Genomic DNA, 22521 nt, shown 5'->3' on the forward strand with positions numbered 1-22521 from the left:
TAGACACAGTCTTTCAATGTATGGAACGTGTAAACCAGAGTGGCCTTAAACTTACAGAGATCTGCCTATAACCCCTACCTCCTCAAATGCTGGGCTCAAAAGTTCGTGACATCCTGACCACCCTCATAGAAATTTTTTTATTTAGTATGGAGACTCACATGTGCTACAGCACACTTTCCTTCTACCCCCGCCCCCACCCCCAAAGTCCCAGGGACAGAACTTAAGTCTTAGCAACAAGAAACTTTAATAACCACTAGGTCCAATGATTTGAATGTTTTCATTTTTTGTTTTTTTTAGATGAGGTATCACAGTATAGTTCTGGCAAGGCTCAAACTCACCTAAATTTGCCTGCCTCTACCTCCTACACACTAAGATTAAAGACAGGATTAATTAAAGATTAGCATTTTTTAAGCCGGTCTGTTTCATGTATCTGAGGCTGCTGCCTGTAAACTATGTAAGTAAAGATGACCTTGAACTTCTGATACTGTAGTGGGTCCCCAGACCTTAGCACAACTGACGCCATGCTGGGAGTACCACTCAGGCCTTGGAACCCAGCACACAGGCAGCACCGCCTGCCAAAAGGAGGACGAAGACCTAGTCCATTTTGCTTTGGGGAAAGTCCCTAAATATACTGACCTTGCTCTTTGGCTTCTGTAGTTCCACTTTTGGTTAACTGAAGTGTGTCAACCCAGGAATGTGGGTTTTGTGATTAAAAGCCCATTCTGAGAAAGGCTCAGGGTTGCAAGGAGGTCCGTCTCAAACACCCAGAGTAGTTGCTAATAAAAATTTCTACTGGCTTGAACCATGTCTGAATGGTCGTCTCTAGAGGGTATCTCCTAACAATACTCCTTGGAAGCCCAAGTCTATACCACCATACCCAGTTTAATGGTGTGCTAGGGACTGAACTTTGTCTGTTCGAGGGAGGCACTGCATCAACTACACGTCCAGCCAGCCAAGCTCACTTATCTTTGACAAAGGTTACTTGAGGATCATCTACCTACTCTGGGACAAATGGCCTTCAAGTTTCTACAATATGGTTTTTGGCATCCTAAGAAGTTATGAAAACCTTGGAGCCTTTCCAGCCTAGAAAGAACACCATTGAAAATTTCCAATGACGGGACTGGAGAGGTTCAAGTGGTTAAGAGCATCTGTTGCTCTTGCAGATTCTATGCGCAGCACCCACTTGAAAGCTGAAAATGGCCTAGAACTCCCAGTACCTAGGAAACCTCTTCTGGTCTCACATGCACCTTCACGTCCACGGTACAAAACCTACAATAATCAAGCCCACATAAAATTACATATTTAAAAGTCTCAGTGAGAGCTAACACATAAAGTGTGAACATGTCTCCTTCCCCTTGTGTCAGAATCAAAGCTTAGGCTGTCCTAAAACCTGTTATGTAGACTAGCCTTGAACTCAGAAATGTGCTGGTTTTGAGCCTTCGTGTTGGGATTAAGAAAGCGCCTGTTGGGGTTGGGGATTTAGCTCAGTGGTAGAGCTCTTGCCTAGCAAGTGCCAGGCACTGGGTTTGGTCCTCAGCTCCGAAAAAAAAAAAAAAAAAAAGAAAGAAAGAAAGAAAGAAAAAAGAAAGCACCTGTCATAACACCAAAAGATTTTTAAGATTCTTTTTACTTTCTATGTATGAATGTGTTCCCTACATGTACATATATGCACCATGTGCACGCTCCCTGCCCACGGAGTCCAGAAGAGGTTGTAACACATGATATAAAGCCTGGGTGCTGGAACCAAGCCCAAGTCCTCTCCAATAGCAGCAAATGGACCATCTCTCCAGCGCCCCTAACTTTGGATTCATATATGGATATAGCTAAAGAAATGTTTTGTTTACACTTCTTTGTATTCTCATTAAAGTCCTAAGTGAAGGGCTGGTGACCTGGTTCAGAGGTGAAAGAACTCGCTGTCTGCACTGACAGGCTAAATCCATGTTGCAATATATACAGAAGAACACGAAGTAAACAGAAATGCTACGTTTAAAGGCTAGGGTTCCTCATTCAAGTTTTCTTGGTATGAACAAAAGAAACGAAGAGATAGAGAAAAGCTAGAGATAACAGTATAAACCTAGACTATAACACCCACCTAGAATGCTCAGCCTTTACTACCCCCACTCAGGACTGACAAGTCACTCTCACACACACACGTCTCGTGTTGAGTAGCTAGATCTAGCAGCATCTGTGCAGTGGCTTCCAGCTAGGCAACTGAGGACATTGTGCACAACGCCCGCTCCCCAGGGAGCAGCTGGTGTCTGCAGACAGTTTAGTAGCTTCATGAGGAAAGGGGTTATGTTAGAGACAGAAGGGTCGATATGAAGCACATCCGCCACACCAATAGTCACTCAAGCAAACTCCAGCAGGGCAGAGCCTTCAACCCTGACTTAGCATCCACTGCAGCAACACCACGACTGTTATTATCCCTTACAACAACCTCTGATTAGGTCAGAGGCAGACGAATTAGAACAGGTACAACTACAGCAACAAGACGGTCAGGACTTACCCCATGCTTTGAGCAGACAGCCTTCCTGCCCCTCTGCCCCTGCCACGCCCAAATCCTTTAAAAACACAATTATACAATATAATTGAATATTATTGAATGATTAAATGAAGCCATTTCAGGCCAATCTGGGCTACAGGGTGACTTTGCAACCATCATAGATTATAGTATGAGCCTTTTTTCTAAATCAATCAATCAATCAATCAATCAATCAATCAATCACAAAGGCGAGAGATAGCAAAGTGGTTAAGAACACTCCTCACTGGTTTCTCTACCAGAGGACCTGAGTTCCACCCCCAGAACTCACACGGCAGCTCACCCATTCTCTGGGGCATCTGATGCCCTCTTCTGGCCCCCACAGGCATTGCACACACACAGCACACAAATACATCCATACACATAAAACATTTTAAATTATAAATAAACAACGCCTCAACAATGGTGGCTCACGCCTTTATCACCAGCAATAAGGAGGCAGAAGCAGGCAGATCTCTGAATTGGACGCCAGCCTGGTGGTCTACAGAGCAAGTTCCAAAAGAGCCAGGGCTATGGAGAAACCCTGAATGGAAAACAAAACAAAACACAAAACCCCCAAAAAATGATAAGCTATCCTTGCTTTGTTGGCAGTGTAACTATGTATTATATCAGAACTGTCCATACTTCTGCCTCTGCTTCTCAAGTGCTGGGATTACATCTATACGCCACTATAGCTGATTATAAAAGTGGTTTTCACAATCCATCTGAAAATAACCAGCACGATTCTTCAAAGTGACATAATCCAGATCTGGCATGGCTCGGCGGTGGAGCATATTCTTACCAAGGACAGGCAGTGAGTTCAACCTTCAGCAGCAATAACAAAACCAAAGCAAAATGTAGAAAAAGAACCCAGCATGATCTAAATGGTTCCCTCACAGCCAACTTAGAGAGCATTCGTTCATAATGCATTTCCACTCACTCATCCTTACAAGCCAGGGCAGCACCGGCCGCCTGGTCCCCCTCCTCACCTCTGCCTCGGGTCCGCTTGCCCCGCTCTGAAGGTTTGTCTCCTTGGCTGCAATCAACTCCATTCTCTTCACCTTTGACTACAGAGGAAAAAGAAGACAGGCCATTTACTAACCCTGTACCAGATTCATGAGGCCCTTACAAAACCAAGAACAAATGCACAGAAAGTGTCAAAAACCCAACACTCTCTTCTAATCCCACAAGTTCAAGTCCAGCCTGGTCTAAATTCTAACAAAGGCTCCATACGGAGGGAGATCTGTTCCAAGAGCCCACCCCACCCTCCAAAAAAGGTCAAAAGTCAAAAACAGGTTAAAATGTAAACAACATTTAGAAATCAAGAAAGATAAAAAGTAGCAAAAAACTAGAAGCATGTGACCAAGGACTACTCCAACACTAGGGTGCCGAAGCCGAGAGAACCGTGAGTTCAAGTTCAAGGCCACACAGACAACATAATCAGACTCTGCTTTGTTTTTTGTTTGTTTGGTTTTTTTTTTTTTTTTTTTTTTTTAAAGAGGGAAGAGAGGCAGGGAGGCATGGAACAAAAATGTGGAAATCAGATAGAAAAATGAAATTAAAATAACATGGTAGCACATGTCTTTAATCCCAACACTCAGAAAAGACACAAGATCTCTGTGAGGCCAGCCTGGTCTACATAGCAACCTCCAAGACAGTCAATCTACGTAGAGACACCTTGTCTAAATAAATAACATGGTAATTTTAGCCTCTCTGTCTAGATGTACCCTCATCTAAAATAAATGTTCTTTAAATAAGAACAAAACCAACACTCATTACAAAAGGATGCTGTAAATACACATCACAGAAGTTACTGCTTAACAAAAGGAAACGTGTAAGGTAACAGAGACAAGATAGACTTCTGCTTCTCATATTCATATTGGCTCCAATGGCTCCATACCATACAAAACCTGGCCACCAGATACGCTATCATTCACTCCACTTTCTAGTTGCCGCTTAGCTCTCACCTGAGCTTGGTCTCTTTTGGTACATTTAAATTTATCATATCCCTTCCTTTAATCCTCACCTGTTTCTGAACTTTACTTCTCTCCAGAAAAAGTTCTGGGTAAGATTATTAAACTGTAAGACCAGGTGTTGGGGCCCATCCCTTTAATCCCAGCACTTGGGTGTCAAGGGACAGCAAAGCTCTGGGAGTTTAAGGCCAGCCAGGGCTACACAGTGAGATCCTGCCTCAGAAAAATAAAAACCAAGTATTATATAAGACCTAGAAATGTAGTCAAGTAAAGTTCAAGCAAAGGCCTTTGATTCAATCCCTAGCACTAAATTATACATTTCTATTACTTAAAATACTTTATTTCTCATTCTTAATGTTATTGTCCGATTAACCTTCACTTAAAAATAGAGCTGGTGGGGGGCTGGAGAGATGGCTCAGAGGTTAAGAGCACTGACTGCTCTTCCAGAGGTCCTGAGTTCAATCCCCAGCAACCACATGATGGCTCACAACCATCTGTAATGGGATCCGATGCCCTCTTCTGGTGTATCTGAAGACAGCTACAGTGTAGTCATATAAATAAAATAAATATATAACAAAAAAAAAAAAAAAAATAGAGCTAGTGATACAATTCAGTGGGTGAGGGCTCCTGTCAAGCCTGATGACCTGAATTCAATCCCAGGACCCAAATGGAGAAGAGAAAAGCTGCAGACCCCCATGCGTATACCAAAACATGTGAATCCACATATAAACAGTATGTATGTATGTATGTATGTATGTATGTATGTATGTATGTATATATATATATATATATATATATATATATATATATATATATATATTTTTTTTTTTTTTTTAATTTAGAGTGAGGGATAGTAGTGGGTGTCTGTAATTTCACTGCTTCACTGCTGGAGTAAGAGGAATCTTAGTTAAAGTCAGCTCAGGATATATATTCAAAGTGTAATTAGTTTCATAAAGACTTGGAGAAAATGTGGGGGAGCTCTTTGAGGCAAGATTTTATGATATAGCTCAGGTTTGGCTCTGAACTCACAATTTTCCTACTAAAAGGTTTCAAAATCTAGGATTACAGACATCACCTGGCTATGAGCCATTTGAAAAATCTGTTTACTCCATTACTACAGGTTGTCACAGCACTCCCTATGAAGTTATCTCCTGGGCTTTCCCAAGTAAAATGGTGTCAAAATATGGATCCAAAAGAAATTGTTCAAAGAATTCTGCCTTCTGAATTTGACTCCTTTAATTTGTAGGGGGAGATAGATGGGTGACAGGGTTTCATTATGTAGCCCTGGCTGGTCTGGAACTCAGGACGTAAATCAGCCTGGCCCTCCCTCAGATTGAAGACACATCTGGACATCTCTAATTTAATCCACGTCTATACCATGAATGTCTGTCTGTAGGGGAAGAAAAAATAGCTTCATACGAACAAACCAATACCCACCCAAACTCCACTTCCAGCTCTCTTGGTTTCTAACCAGTCTGAAAGGACAAGAGTGAACTACCTGAAGCCCAGGTTGGCACAGGCCCTTACAGGCTGCCCTGTGTGACCCAGTGTCAGTGATGGTGATTGATAGAAAAACTGGCAATGCCAGTCAGTTCACAGTCACTCGGGACTGTTCTCTCGGCTTCTGGGTGTGAGAATGGCTAGGAGAAGAGCTGCACTCACACTCTCGGCCTCGGCTGCCACCTCGTCCCTTCCGGTTGTTGTTTCCCCGTCCTCGACTTGCTTCTCTCTCTGTCCTCTTCTCTCTGTTTTCTTTGTTTTCTGAGCTTTCTCTTCCAAAATTCTTCTTCTTTCCTCCTACAGTCTCCCATGAAGTCTATCAAAAAGTAGAATTCTATAATCAGAGTGGTCACACAGCTTTCACAACTTACAATGTATTTCTTTCCCATTTGTGGGATGTAAAACCATGTCAGGAAGTTTGGTAAGGTAGAGCGGATCAAGACCCGGAGACCCAGCTCCCTGCCAGACTCCTGACTTGCAACACAAGCCATGCTTCTCACATAAAAGAAATGTGTCATGTAAGCTCAAGAGTTCTCCATGCTAGTGAGGTTCCTAGAGGACCAGAGGGCTTAGCCAATAAGCTTCTCTTCCCAGACACTCCTCCCTGCAAAAGGTATTTAATCTCAGGCCCACCCTGAGAAGTGGAGTATATGGCTTTATGTATCCATTTTCCACCACCACAATAAACTCTGTAGAACCATGGACTTTTATGTTTTCATCAAGATCCACCATGGGGAGCCATAGGGAAGGTATCCGCCTACAGAGCCACGGCCTAACCTCCTGTAGAAGGCCTCCTGTAGAAGGCCTCTCTGCACGCCCAGCCACAACTGCTGCCAAGCCAAGGAAAATCACCCCATGAGACAAGCTGAAGCTCCCCAGACCCCTACTTCTGTTCTCTGCTCTCCCATGACTCTCAGTGGCATCTAGGCATCCAAGAATCTGAGAACCCCACAGGGACCCCCAAATCAGCTCCAGCTTTCACACGTCTATCTCAGACTGCTTTCCCACCTCCAGAATAGTGTCTCTGAGCTTCTCCACAGTCCAGCACCCACCATGGCCGCTGGGATAAGTGCAGTCAAACTTCCCAAGTTCTGCCTCCCCAAGCGGCCATGCCCAGTGGCAGAAAGGCACCAGGTCTACAACCCTACAACCATTTAGTTCTATTTCCAGGAAACAACAAAATACAACAAAACAAAACAAACAAAACCCAGAGGGATGGCTCAAAATTATCCCATCTCAGTTTTAAGCAAGTCTTGGCTTGTGAGCTAGCCATAGAGGTACAAGAATTTATTTGTGAGGGAAATTAGGAAAAGAAACCTTTAAGGAGTTTGTCCAGTACTATCATAAACATGAAAGAGAGACAACTATGCACCTGAAGTGTTTTAAAGTGAACCAAGTAATTATAAAATACAGATTTCCAAAGTAACTTGAGACAGCAGAAAGTTCAGGAAGGCAGATTTAGCTTTGATTGTGTGTTGAATTTGAGATTAGCCTGTCCCACAAGAAACCCTACTTCCCAAAGTACATGCTTTTTCAAGGATATGTGAAGGTGTGCGTGTTTCTTGGGTATTATGAAAACTCTACAGCACTGCCTTATTAATAAGGAAGAAATCGGCAGGAAACAACTTCTTCAAGCTGTTTACTAGGGACTTGCCCTGTTCTGGTAGAGGTACACCCAGATACTTTTTAATGTATTGCCATTTCTTGTGTTGGGTAAGCATCTGTTTTGGGTCAGTGTTTCATGTAGCCCAGGCTGGCCTTGAACTTGCTATGTAGCCAAGGATACTTCTGATACAGCATCCCATGTGCAGGGATTATAAGCATGCATCATTATGCCTGGTTGCTATTTGTGTGTGTGTGTGTGTGTGTGTGTGTGTGTGTGTGTGTGTGTGTGTGTGTGCGCGCGCGCGCGCGCGCGCGTGTCACAACTCACAACTTTTTACTTTTTAGCCCAGGCTGGCCTGGGATTCACTAGATAAGGTAGACTGATACACACTCAAGGCATTCTTCAGTGCTGGGATGACGATGTAAGCCACCACAGTACTGTGGAAGCAAACAGGAAAATCAAGCCTTACACATGCCAGGAAAGCACTCAACCAGCTACCTTTGAACTACATCCCAACACATAACTGCAAATTTTAATGCATCCCTTAACATTGCACTTTCCCAATAAATTCTCATCTGTGGTATATTAATTACAGAGAGAGCAGTACTCTGCAACATGGAATTTTACAGATAGTTTCAGCTGCACAAAAATAGTGAACTACCTTCCAAATTATATGAGCTTTAAGCAAACAAAATTCTTTGTTATTGCTGTGTTGAGAACCTATAGAGTCTATATAGTCCTGGCTGCTCTTGAACACAGAGATTTATCTCCCCTACTGGTGCTAGGATTAAAAGCATAAGCCACCATGAGTGTCTACGTGAAGGCTTGTTTACCATCTGCTTGCCTAGCATCCACAAAGGTCACAAGTGGGTGCCAGATCTCCTGACACTGGAGTTACAGCTGTGAGCTGTTGTGTAGGTGCTCTGCAAATGTACCGTGTGCTCTTAACTGCTTAGCCATGTCTCCAGCCCAAAACCTTCTTTAAAAGCAGAGTATAGTTACAGTATTTGGTATCTCACAGCACTCCAATTTTATACAGTGAATATTTGAAACAGCCTCCCCTCAAAGCAATAATGTGACTAAGCCCAAACATAGAAAAGAATGGCATCTGCCAGGTTTAGTGGCTCACACCTTTATTCCCAGCACTCGGGAGAAAGAGGCAGGCAGATCTCTGTGGGTTCAAGGCCAGCCTTGAACATGGAGTCAAAGCTAAAAGTAGGTTCCAGGACAGTCAGGACTAGATAGTAAGACCCTTTATTAAAAAAGGAAAAAGAAAAAGGACACTGGATTCTCTTTGCAAGAGGTTTTATTCTCAGTATTCATAGGATGGCTCATAACTCTCTTTAACTCCAGTTTTGGGGATATCTGGATAACCCATTCTGGCTTCCACAGGGCACATGCACACAATACACAGACATACATGTAGTCAAACACACATATACACAAAATAAAAATGCATGCACGCGCGCACACAATTTTAATACAATCTGGAGAGATGGCTCAGCATGTGGTAGCATCAGGTACTGGACCTGGGTTTGATTTCCAGCATCCAAATAGTAGTAGCTCACAACAGTATATAGCCCCCATCTCAGAGACCTGACACCCTCTTCTGGCCTTCACATGTACAAGGCTAGCAAGTGCACATACAAACATAGAAGAAAGCATCTATACACACAAAATACATAGATCTTTTAAAACAAAGAAGTTTCTCTTTTCCTCCCTCCATCAGTGTGTGTGTGTGTGTGTGTGTGTGTGTGTAAGTTCATTCCTGGGGAGTTATATGCCATTGTGAACTACTACAGAAGAGCTCTGGAAACTGAACCCAGGTCCTCTAAAGAGCAGTTCATGCTTATAGCCAACCAGTCACCTCTCCAGCCCCAAGAAAGCCATGTTGGGTACATTCATCACTATATTTTCTTTTGGGTGACATATTATTTGTTTTAATTTTCTCTGAAATAGTTTCCTCAGTTTAGAAATATAAATCAAATAGAATCCAATTTCCATAAAGAGATCAAGAAAATAGACTGGATAACAGCCTTGAATGATTTTCAAGCACTGCAATTTATTTTCTATGTCTGAGCATTGTAAGGGCCTGTATTACTAAGTCTCAAAAGAACATGCTTATGGGATATTCATTAAGAAAGAGTTAGCAAATCCTGGTTTTCAGTTAGTCTGAAGATGTAAGAATTAGAGTAGAGGAGCTGGAGAGGTGGCTCAGTGGTTAAGAGCACTGGCTGCTCTTCCAGAGATCCTGAGTTCAATTCCCAGCAACCACATGGTGGCTCACAACCATCTGTAATGGGATCTGATGCCCTCTTCTGGTGTGTCTGAGGACAGTGACAGTGTATTCATATACATAAAATAAACAAAGCTTTTTTTTTTTTTTTTAAAGAGAATTAGAGCAGAAAGAGCTGGAAACATCTTTCAACAGTTAAAGCACTTGTTATCTAGCACTTAGAGGCAGATACTCTGGTCTACAGAGGACAGCCAAGGATATCCAGAGAAACCCTCTCTTGGAGGAGAAAAACAAAACAAAACAAAAACGAAACAAACAAAAAAAGGATGCTTGCTGGTTTTACAGAGTCAGTTGCCAGTATCTACATGTTGTTTTACAACTACCCCAAACTCTAGTTCTAGGGGTTATTAATGCCTTCTTCTGACCTAGGGAAACAGGCACTAACCTAATATACATATGCACAGACATATTACATACATAGCCACATACATAAAACAAAATAAATACATCTTTTTATCTTAAAAAAATAAAAATAGCGCTGGAGGGATGGCTCAGTGGTTAAGAACACTGACTATTCTTCCAGAGGTCTTGAGTTCAAATCCTAGCAACTACATGGTGGCTCACAACCATCTGTAATGGGATCCGATGCCCTCTTCTGGTGTGTCTGAAGATAGCTACAGTGTACTTATATATAATAAATAAATAAATATTAATAAATAAACAAGTAAGTAAATCAATAAAACAAAAAAGGAAGGCTGGGGATGTAAGTCAGGAGAGTGCTCCTATATTCTCAAATAAATCAAGAATATTAGAGCGTCCTGTTATCTTAGTACAAGGAGACAGGCAGATCAGAAGTTCAATGTCATACAGAGCAAGTGTGAGACTAGCCTAGGCTAAAGAAGAGAGTGAGACCAATTAGGGATGGTCAGAGGTGGTGACTATGATGCATAACCATGACAGTCTGGAGCCACAGTTTTTCAGGTGGTATTAATGTCCACGGGCTCGGACACTTTTTAGAAATTGTTGGGCTGGAAGAACTTGTTCTTGTTGGAACTTTCCTCTACTGCTCGTCTACAGTGTGAATGACCGACCCCAGAACACTCCCTCCAAAGCACAGCCTGCTCCATCCCCTCTGCACAGCTTCCACCCACAGTGAAACTGAAACTGCAACCATGAAGTGGGCCAGTGAGTGCACGGTACTCACGGTGTCAGAGCTCCCTTCCAGCAGTGTATTGATGGCTTTGTTCACATCACCGTTACAGTCATGCAGGGCCACGATGCACTCATCCTGATTTTTCCCCGTCACCTCCATAAGCTATGCAAAAAGTATCAGAGAAAAAAAGGCACACAGAGTTAACTTTGTGATCCTTCTATGCAAATACAGCAATTCTGCTGTCCTTCCACACAAAGGCCTTTTCTAGACGCTAGTAAAATTTAGGTTCAAAGAGCACGTTGAGATTCCCATTCCCCATGTGTCCCTAAATAATACTAGTAGACTCACCCACCAACAACGTCCTCAAAGTCTTTTTTTTTTTTTTAGCCATTAAGTAGTAGTTGCTGGTCTAGAACAGGCCATACAGACCAAGCTGCACTCAAGCTCACAGCTGATCAACCTACCCCTGCTTCCCACTGTAGGATTAAAGGTGTTCACCGCAGCCTTCAGCTTATAAACAGCACAACAGCACAGACCAGCATTCTCAGAACTCCTCAGTCAAGCTCAAACTTAGGTCAATAGCATAGAACTTGTGAAGATTTGATTCCTAAAATGGTAACTAGGACTTCATTTGAACATATCCACCATTCACTAATTGCATTAGAACATCCTATTTACAAACTTAATTGCAGCCTAAAGTCTCACATGCAGAATCCAACAGCTGTAACAAGCTACACTCCTAAACAGTATTGTCTCTAGAAAGCTAAGCACGTTTTATAGCTGCAGTCAAAGTAAATCTCAGCCCATTCTTTTAATCAGTCTAAAGAACTACTTAGCATCTTCCTCATTAGAATAATCCTGAAGTATCAGCATACAAATCTATGACGTAAGTATTGTGTTTTAATGGAATTCAATTATTTTACCATGTTCTCAAGTTAAAAACTGCTTGACTTCAACATTTCAGGAGATCATGCCTGCAGTTATCAAGGCTAATTAATAGGAACACCTGTCTAGAACACACATCTTGTGGGCTGCATCTGCAGTTCATTGATAAGAGCATTTGCCTAGTGTGGTGTATGAAGCTTGATCCTAGGCACTACAAAAGTAAATAAACCTAAGTGCAGACAGGAGGCCTCTTTGTCTAATACACATAAGCACAGCTCTTCGCATTAGAGCACAGGACACCACTTCTAACCACTCTATGGATTCCCAGTGCTCTCTGTTCACATTTCCCCCACTTCACCACGAGAGTGAAGGACAAGTAAGTACTCTACAGTAAGAGAAATCTTGTTACCTTTACTTTTATCTGACTTAGTGAGAACCTGTTTAAATTTCAGTCTTCCTACGTAAGCCCTTCAAGTAAATGAGACCAAACACCCGCACCAGACTTCCCAAGTGTTAAGCTGTTGATGTAAGTAAGCTAACTGTACTGCCTGGCACACACGATTAAGACAGAACAAGAATCAGACTTTGCCTACTGACAGAACTAAGAGTAGAACGTCGCGCTGTAAAGAAAGGTTTGGAATTAAGGCAAACTTATCAAAAAAAAAATGTTAAAATTTGAAATGAAAACATCATCCTAAAAAAAAAAAAATCTATACTTTGTCAACAAGTTTGAAATGACACTGACATTTAAAAAGGCAATTTGTCTCTTTCCTACAATTTAAAAAACATTCCTTACATATCAAAAGTTATACTTTCTAAATCTCGGTATACAGAATGCCGGTGGGCTTTCACAAATGTCTAGTCCACTGGTCACATGCAAACAGTAATGAATCAGAGTCTCCTGTCAAGATAAAATGCTGTATTTTGTCATTTGGCTACCAATATTAAGCACCTGGTCATAGGCCCAAAATGTATTATCGAATACAAGTTCAGACTAAGTAATAAGTATATTTTAGATTAAAATTAAATTAAAAATTCCTAGTAAAATCATCTTTTTAAGCATATTAAGAAGCAAGTGCAGGGGGGCTAGAAAAATGACTTGGAAGTTAAGAGCACTTGTTGCTGCTGCAGAAAACAGGTTCAGTTCACAGCGCTCATCTGGTGGTTAACAATCATCCATAACTCCAATTCCAGGAGCTCTAATGCTCCCTTTTGACTTCCTGAGATAAGAATGCATGTAGCACTCATATATACATGTAGGCAAAACCCTCACATACATAAAGAAAATAATTTTTTAAATAATTTATTAGTTTTATGTTACACACAATGTTTTTTCTGCATGCATGTCTGTGTGAGGGTTTCAAATCCCCTGTAACTGGAGCTACAGACAGATAAGAGCTGCCATGTGGGTCCTGGGAATTGAACCTAGGTCCTCTGGAAGAGTAGCCAGTGCTCTTAACAGCTAAGCCATCTCTCCAGTCTCCCAGAAAATACTTTAAAAAAAAAAACTAAGAATAAAGGAAAAGTCACAGTATACTCTGATAGGAACATACCTGTTTAACTTTAGCTTCAAAATCTGAATCATTCTTATCAAAGATCACTTGAGCAAGTCGCATCTGTTCAGCCGTTGCCTAGGAAGCCAAAAAGTGGTAGATTTTAGCAAATAAATATTACGACAGATGCTAGAATGTCAATCAAACACAACCCTCAAGCACTAAGCAGGACTGATTACCCAGGTGTGGTAGCATGTTCATTATTCCAGCTCCCGAGAGGCAGGAGCAGGAGGGTCAAGTCACAAGTGACTGCGTGAGAATATGATGACACCCTGGGCTATGTTGAGTTCTTATCTAGGGGGAGGGAGGAAGTGGTTAATCTGGGACTCAAGACTATATAAAGCCTGCTCCCATAAGAAAACTACCATCCAATTAAACAGCATAAAGGGCTCATTCCCACACAGTGGCTTGGTAGTCATGCTGCTTACTTGGATTTCCTTCCCACGGAGGAGGCAGGGAAGGAAGCAAAGCAAGTGCTGCCTGCCATGTGCTGTGCTCCCGATACTCATGAGCACCTTCTGCTGACCTACACCAAGTCACAGACTAGCCAGGGCTGCACACAAGTCTGCAGACCACACCCTACTGGCTCTGATTGGTTCTGTAGGGAAAGAGCTACATTTAGCTGAAGAGAGTAATTCTGAAGTTAATTCTCTCTTACCATCTTACAGAATTTATAAATGGAAGGAAAATTTCAGTCAGCTCCACAGAAAATAGGATTCTTTATTCTAAAACCTGTTTTTAGAAAACAGACTCCTGAATGTCTAAGATCTCTATGTGACAGAGCAGTTAAATATTAGTAGCATTGCACAGTGACAGAACTTTATAAAAGCTCACTTGAGGTTTGTGGTGGTGGTGGTGGTGGTGGTGGTGGTGGTGGTGGTGGTGGTGGTGGTGGTGGTGGTGGTGGTGGTGGTAGTTTTGATGTTTTGCTTTCTTTGTTTTATAGTAACAGAGATTGAACCTAGAGCCTCCACTGTGCACTTACCAATGATAAATATGCATATTTCTTTTTCTCCCCAATCTGTTCTACCTTTTTGTTGTTGTTTTGTGCTATTGTTGTGAGACAAAGTCTCTCTGAATTGCTCAGGTTGAAAGAAGACCTAGTAGCACATTCCTTTCTTTTTTCTATAAGCACTCCAGAGGCAAAAGCAGGAGGATCTCTATGAACTACATGTCAGGTCTACAGGAGGAATTCCAAGACGGAAAGAGCTATTTGCTAGAGAGACTGCTTATTTAAAAAATAGACAGATTGCCTAGGTGGGCTTTGAATTCACTCTATAATCCAGACAGGCCTTGAAGTCCTATTTATAACCCCAAAGTACCTGGGATTACAGGACTGGGCCACCAAGCCTGACTGGATTTTCTTTTCTTTCTTGAGATAAGAGTCTTAATACATAGCCCAGGCTAGTCTTGAACTCTCCAGTCTCAATCTACAAAGTCCTGAGATTAGAGGCATATGCACCATTATTTTCGGCTCCTATATAGTATCTTAATTTTGAAAAAAAATAACAGGATTAGGCCAACAGGTAAATAGGTAAAAATATAACCTTCCTGCCATATCTCTGTACAAATTTCTTTTAAAAAAAAAAAAGATTTATTTTATTTTATATGAGTACACTGTCGCTGTCTTCAGACACACCAAAAGAGGGCATCAGAGCTCATTACAGATGGTTGTGAGCCACCATGTGGTTGCTGGGAATTGAACTCAGGACCTCTGGAAGAGCAGTCAGTGCTCTTAACCACTGAGCCATCCTCCAGCTCCCTACCAAGTTTTAAGCAAAATTAACAGTACTTCAAAAGTGTATTTCTTCAGTTACTGTTCTTGCTTAAAAAGCCAGCCATGTTGTCTGACAGTCTACTTAACTGCTACTTGGGCACCTGTGGACAGCATGAACAGGGCCAGAGAAGAGTCAGTGTCTCCTCAGCCTTGGGGTTCATCAGCATGAGTGAACGCCCAGCTTGTCTGTCACACGGGTGCTGGAATCCAGACTCCAGTCCTCGATGGCTCGGCAAGCACTCAGTTGCTAAGCTGTCTCTCCAGGCCCAGGTTACTATTTGGAGGGAGAATTCTTGTTGCTCTTATTTGGGTTGCTGTTTATTTTTGGGCAAAGACTTATTACGTAGTCCTGCCTAGATGAGAAGTCACTCTAACCCAGACTGGCCTCAAATTCATAGCAATTCCCAGGCCTGAGCCTCTAGAATGTCGTAACTGTAGATGTGAAGTACCATGCCCAAGTACAGTCTTTTAAAATTAAATATACATTTATTGGGGGTTTGTTGTTTTTGTTGTTTTTTGTTTGTTTGTTTTATTTAAGGGAAGGGCACCTATACCACACATTTGGAGATCAATGAATGAGTTCAGAAATCGTTTCTCTCCTCCTACATTGAGTCTTGGGAATTGAACTCAGGCCAGACTAGGTAACAGGCACAGTTGCATGCTGAGCCCCACCAGCCCTAAATTCCCATTCTTTGTTTTGTGAGACAGGGTCTCACTACTACGTATCCCTGGATGGCCTGGGACTCACACAGATTAAGTGTGCCTCTGCTTCCCCAGCATGGGGGTTAAAGTTGTGTGCCACCATTCTTGGTTAAATCAGGATGCTTAAGTCAAGTCTACATTAACTCCTGAAGACATATTTAAAACCTGACCAAGCATGGCATGTACCTGTAAAACCACAACTGAGGAGAAAGAAGCAAGAAACTCAGGAGCCAGTCTGAGTGACAGAATAAGACACAGCCTCAATCAGTACAGCAAAGCTTTTCCTCAAAGCTCTTCTCAGGTTTCTTTTGGTAAGAAAAACTGTTATGTATGTTAATCTAGGCTGTAACTCACTATATACAGCAGAAGATAATCTTAAACCTCCCACCTTTCCGCTTCTGCCTTCCAAGTGCTTAGACAACAGGCTTGTGCCACCACTCCCAGTTTATGTGAAACTAGGAATTGAACCAGGGTCTTGTGCATACTGGCTAGACATTGTACCAACTGAACTACAGCCCAGCTCCATTCAACTTTTATCATAAATTTTATTCATTTCAAGGAACTTGAAGATGCAAGGGGGTACCAAACAGTGTCTGAATCATAAAGAACCTGTACAAGGCCTTTCCATTAGGTGGGGGATTATACATATCCCAACTGCTGTGGCCTACTCTGCCCAATCTAAATGCTCAGCCTGTCATCCCAAGCTTTTCATGCTATTATCTCAGCTTAACTGCCAAACACTACTGTATTGAACCCAGAAAGATGTCTGTATAGAAATTCAGAACCCATACTTCCTGAAGGTGTCAATGCAATCTTTCCCAGTATACTCAAACGCCTTAAATACACTTTCATTATTCCTACTGCACACCAGATTAACTCCCATCCTGACTCACCATCACCTGAGACGTCCCAGTGTTGTACACAAAAAGTCCAACAGCAAGATCAGTGAACAAGGAGACAGGAACAACTAGAAAGAACTATAACCTGACAGGAAGTGATCACAGTACATTTGGAGTCCAGATGAGAGCCATTTCTGAGTGAGAGAAAGCCATGGATGTTTCTGGAGCTAAAGCACACCAGAGCAATCTGTCCATATTAATACAGTGCCTGCTACTGCCTTTCATAGCAGATCTAAACATTGTATATTATATTGTATTATTAATTTCAACTTAAAATGTCTCGGCTAGGATAGGGTAGGAGATAGGAACCGAAGAGATGACCCAGAGATTAATACTTGTGACTCTTGTGGAAAACCCCGGATTAGTTCCCAACACCCACATGGCAAATAACAACTACTTATAACTCCAGTTTCAAAAGATCCAATACCCTGGTTTCTGCAGGTTCTAGGCACACATGGTGCATACACATTAATGCAGGCAAAACATCTATACATATAAAATAAAAATATATTTTAGAACCAACACAAAAAGATGAATACACAAGTTTATAATCCTACCACTGACTGAGGAGGCAGAGGCAGGCAGATCTTTATGGGAACAGGGTCTACAGAGTGAGTTCCCCACTAGCCAGGGCTACCCAGTGAGACCCTGTCTCAAACAACTGATAAAACTAACAAGGTAAATGGGCTGGCAATATAGCTCAGCAGGTTACATGAGTCTGGTGACCTAAGTTCAATCCCTAGGACACATTATAAAGGTGAAAAGAGGGGACAATTCTACAAAATGCCCTCCAACCTGCATCAACCATGACATCCTTGTCTTCATGTGTTGTATGCATGTGCACCTGAGTTTGCACACGTACACATGCAAGCTTTTGTACCTTCATGTACTGATACATGCATGGGTTCTTTACTTTTAAAAATAACATGTAAAGGTAAAGTAAAAATACATGTTGACAAATAGCTGTGATAGTCGTGCTCACCACTCAAGATCGTGACTCACAGCCAACCAAGCTACAAAGACCCTGCCTCAAACTAAACAGAAACCGAACCAAGAAAAAAAATGTGTTTATAACTTAAGAAACAAAAGAAAGAACAGCAAACCAATACGCTAAAGCAGACAGAAAAGAAGGAACAGAAGGCAGAGGACTAAAATAAATGAAGATTAGAAAGGGGGACATCAACAAATTAGAGCATGACTCACAGCTGGGTATAGTCACTCACAATCTCAATCCCAGCACTACTGAGACTCAAGGATCTGGCCAAGTTCAAATCCACCCCAAGCTATATACTGAGTTTCAAATCAGCTGTGTTAAAGATCAAAATGCTGTATTAAAAGGGGGTGGATGGAAGGCAGCCTGGAGGAGGCGGTGGTGGTAAGCAGAGGCAGGCAGATTTCTGAGTTACAGGCTTGCCTGGTCTACTGAGAGTTCCAGGGCAGCCAGCTGTACAGAGAAACACACGGGGGGAGAGAAAAGGGGGAGGGGGAGAAAAGGGGGAAACGTGAGTCTTAGATTCTTGGGAGAGGGGTCACTGCTTTGGTTTTTTGGTAGTCCGAGAGACAGAATCCAGGGCTCTAGCAAGGTGGGTGGGCACTATTCTACTAAGCCAGCTTTATTGCTACCTGTTCAAGGGTTGACTCATAGCTGAGGGGATCTCAATAAAATAATACTCAGCTACGAAGACATAAGATTCAAGAGTAGCAATATTAGGAGAGAAACAGAGAAGGAACACTGTTACTAGAGAGATTCCAAAGCATTAACACATGCCTAAAACTCCAGAACTAAAGGTAAGTGAAGCAGGAAGCTAGTGAGGTCAGGGACAGCCTAACAAGAGGTAAAACTCTGCCTGAAACAAACAACAAAAATGAAACTTTAGGGCCTGTGAAAGGAAACCTAGAACAAGTATGTGTCAGCAAATCAGACAGCCTAGATAAAATATAAAATCCTGAGCAAAGACACAAAGTAGGGCTGGGGAGATGGCTCAGCTAGTAAAGCTCTAACCAGACAGTCCTGGCACATGACACCATCTCTGGGATGTATGTAAGTTGTCAGGATGCAGTAGCATGTATCTATAATCCCAGCAAGTTGTGACAAGAATTATTCAGAAGATCAAGGACCAACTAGCCCAAAATATGCTGTCAGCAGAAACAAAAGAAACTCCGCCTCAACAAGGGAACAGACACCCAAAGGTTGTCCTTTGACCTACAAACCACACCATGGCTTATGACTGTCCACACTCTAACATAAAAAAACACACAAAGATGAGTGGAAGAACAAGGATGCCATCAACTACTAAAAAAGGAGACTCATAATAGGTTCAGTAACTAAACTAGTCATCAAACTTCCCAGAAAAGTGGAGCATGGTGGCTCAGATCTGTAATCACTAGCACTTAGGAGGCTGAGGCAGGAGGACTTCATGTGTTTGAGGGCTATTTGGGCCACATGAGTTCCAGGACAGCCTGACAACACCTCATAACACTTACAGTCTAATTTAAGACCTGGCCTCCATAGAAGATAGGTAAGTAGGTAGGTACATAGATTGATAGACAGACAGATGACAGATAGGTAGGTAGGTAGGTAGGTAGGTAGGTAGACAGACAGACAGACAGACAGACAGACAGACAGGAAAAAGAAGGAAGGAAGAACAGATGGGCAGACAGAAAAGTTATTTTGTCAACAATTCTTCACAAACTCTCAAAACCAATAAGACTTTTCAATTCAATGCAAACCAGATTGTAGTAATAACAAAAACAAAGACATAAAAAAGGATACCTTATCAATAAATAAAAAATTATGAATAGTACTAGCAAAATAACAACTTACAAAAATGATCATATACTAGGACCATGTCAGGCTTACCTCAGGAGTGAAAGTTGATTTACAAAGTAACATCTATCAGGCAAAGGTAAGGCAACGGGGGGGAAATATATTATATTACACAGATATAAACAGATATAAACTACATATTCTATGGCTAAGGTGTGGCTTCGTGGCAGAACACAGAGGGGCCCCAGGTTTAGTATCCAACCCCCTTTCCCAAACGAGAATAAAACCAGCAACAAAAAACCTATAATCATCTTCAGAGTCACAGAACGCACTTGATAAAATTCAATTGGTTTTTGTTGTTGTTGTTGTTTTGTTTGTCTGTTGAGACAAGATCTCTCCTCCAGATAGCCGTGGCCATCCTACAACTCACTCTGTAAACCAGGCTGTCTTCGAACAAGAGATTTGCCTGCCTCTGCCTCCTAAGTGTGCACCATCACAGCCTGGCTTACAAAATCCAACCTCTTTTTATTATAAAGACTATTCAGTAAACTTAGTATGGAGGTGAAAACCCTCATCCTGATAAAAGGAACTATAAAAATTGACAAATTTTTCCTTAAGATCAAAAACAAGCAAGGTGTGGGTGGTGACACAAGCCTTTAACCTCAACAGGTACAGGTGATCTCTGAGTTTGAGGCTAGCCTTGTCTATGGAGTGAGTTCTGAACAGCCAGAGTTAGAGAGATCCTGTCAAAAGAGAAGAGGAGAGAAAAGGAATGGAGGGGTGCAGAGAAGGGAGAAGAGGGGGACCAAAAACCCAACAGAACCAAGGATACTTGTACTTAGAACTTTGTTAAATACTAACAAAAAGTCAATAGACAAGGAAATTAGGCAAGAAAACTAAACAATACGAGTCTAATTCTATGTTTAAAAATTATAAGTTGGGGCTGGAGAGATAGCTCAGCGGTTAAGAGCACCAACTGCTCTTCCAGAGGTCATGAGTTCAATTCCCAGCAACCACATGATGGCTCACAACCATCTGTAAAGAGATCTGATGCCCTCTTCTGGTGTATCTGAAGACAGCTACAGTGTACTTATATAATAAATGAATAAATCTTAAAAAAAAAAATTATAACTTGTCTCTGTGTAAGCAAAAAATACCTTCAAATGTGTGTGGCATCTTGAGAATAACATTAGAACAGTTAAACAGGGTAGGTTAATAATAACTTGCAAAACAATTATCAGTCTTTGTAGAAAATGAAAGAGATCCTATCTTTAAAAATTTCAAAATCAAAACAGGACTATTATACTGCTAGACAGGATCCTGAAACTCAGCTATTGTGCCCAACCCAACTGACACAACCCTACACAGTTTTTGTACAAAAGAAAATACATTAATCATGCCCGCCCCCTGGAATTTTAACGTAATAATGTACAACAGGAACCTGGATTAGTATACAGCCTTGATAAGGAAGCAAGGCAAAGGCAGTTGTGTTTTTCTTCCACTTTCTAGTTCATGTGTATGTACAAGTGTGTCTGAGTGTCAGAATCCCACAACCCACATGTGCGAATCAGGACAACTTGTGAGATTCGGTTCTCTTCTTCCAAGTCAGGTTAGGATGATAAATTCAGGTCCTTGGGCTTAACGACAAGTGTCTCTACCTGCTAGGCTGTCTCAATGGCCTCATCTACTTCTGATATCGAATACTCAAGTATTACATTTTTAAAGTGAATCTATGAGTGCAAAGACTCGGATCCAAGAAAGCACAATCCACTTCAGTGATATGCAAACAACGACTATGAAATGAAAAGGAAAATACAGAGACATAAATGAGAGCTGACAAGGTACAGGGATGGGGAGATGCCTCAATCAGTAAAGTGCAGTGTTGCACAAGTATAAAGAAGACCTGCGTTCAAATCCCAGCACTGCACATTTTTATTACAGGAACAAACAAAAACAACTAGAGGTAGGAGTTTTGTATATGTAAACATCCCTAAAAGAGGCCAAAAGAAAAGGACAAACCGGTGTTAAATAGTAGCTAAAAAAGAAGAGCTCTTCATTGTCTCACGGCGAAGAAATAATGAGAAAAAGGAAACAATTTAAGTGTGTAAAATTAATAATGACTATTATTAAATGAATATATCTAGACAGAGAGTTAAAAGGACAGCTTGAGTTATATATTAACACACCATCACAAAAAATAAATATGAACTGGGAATGTAGCTTACTAGATCACTTTATCTAACTCACATAACGCCCTCCCTGGGTTTGATCCCCAGCTCCATACAAAATCAGAAATGAGCATGATGGTACATGCCCATAATCCCAGCAAAGAGAAGGCAGATGAAGTGCGACCAGGAACTCAAGGCCAGCCTCTGTTACACAGAGTTCAAGACTAGCCTACAGCACATAAAATATTGCTTCAAAATAAATATAAACTTTGTGAGGACTGTAGAGAAGACTTGGTGGTTAAGAACACTTGTTGCTCTGGCAATAAAGAACCCAGGTTCAGATCCCAAGCATCCACATGATACCTCACAACTGTCTGTAACTCTAGCTCCAGAGGACTAGACACCCTCTTTAGCGGTATTAACTCTATGTGGGACACTTATATACAAGGAAAGCATTTCATGCTTATATAAATAAAGCTCGGAAAGAAGGAAAGAGTCAAAGTGAACGTGAGAGAGTGGGGATGGGGAGGGAAACAAATTAATCCCAGCACTTCAGAGGCAAAGGTGGTGGATCTCTGTGAAGTCAAGGATGACCTGGGCTGCCCTGCCAGTCCCAAAGCTACATGGTGAAACCCTGTCTCAAAAATACATTTTTAAAACCATATACTGTGGGGAGGAAGAGGGCATATTGATTTGAGAGTTTTCAAAGAGAAAATACTTCATGGGGTATTGTCAAAATGTCATAATACAAAGGCGCTGGAGATGTGTCAACAGTTTAAGAGCA

General features: G+C 41.7%; 1 protein-coding gene across 19 annotated transcripts in view; it reads right to left on the reverse strand.

Annotated features, from left to right (window-relative positions):
• Positions 1-22521, reverse strand: part of Ubap2 (ubiquitin-associated protein 2) — an 89174-nt gene that overhangs the window by 34609 nt on the left and 32044 nt on the right. For all 19 annotated transcript variants that reach the window (NM_001107928.2, XM_039109842.2, XM_063287609.1 and 16 more), the window contains 5 exons: positions 13425-13502; positions 11038-11148; positions 6154-6307; positions 3508-3585; positions 2507-2561 (listed from right to left, as the gene is read on the reverse strand). In NM_001107928.2, the coding sequence (NP_001101398.2) occupies positions 2507-2561; positions 3508-3585; positions 6154-6307; positions 11038-11148; positions 13425-13502 (476 nt within the window). The remainder of the gene's footprint in view (positions 1-2506; positions 2562-3507; positions 3586-6153; positions 6308-11037; positions 11149-13424; positions 13503-22521) is intronic.

This window comes from Rattus norvegicus, chromosome 5, assembly GCF_036323735.1.
Source record: "Rattus norvegicus strain BN/NHsdMcwi chromosome 5, GRCr8, whole genome shotgun sequence".
In the NCBI taxonomy this organism is placed as follows: Eukaryota; Metazoa; Chordata; class Mammalia; order Rodentia; family Muridae; genus Rattus; species Rattus norvegicus.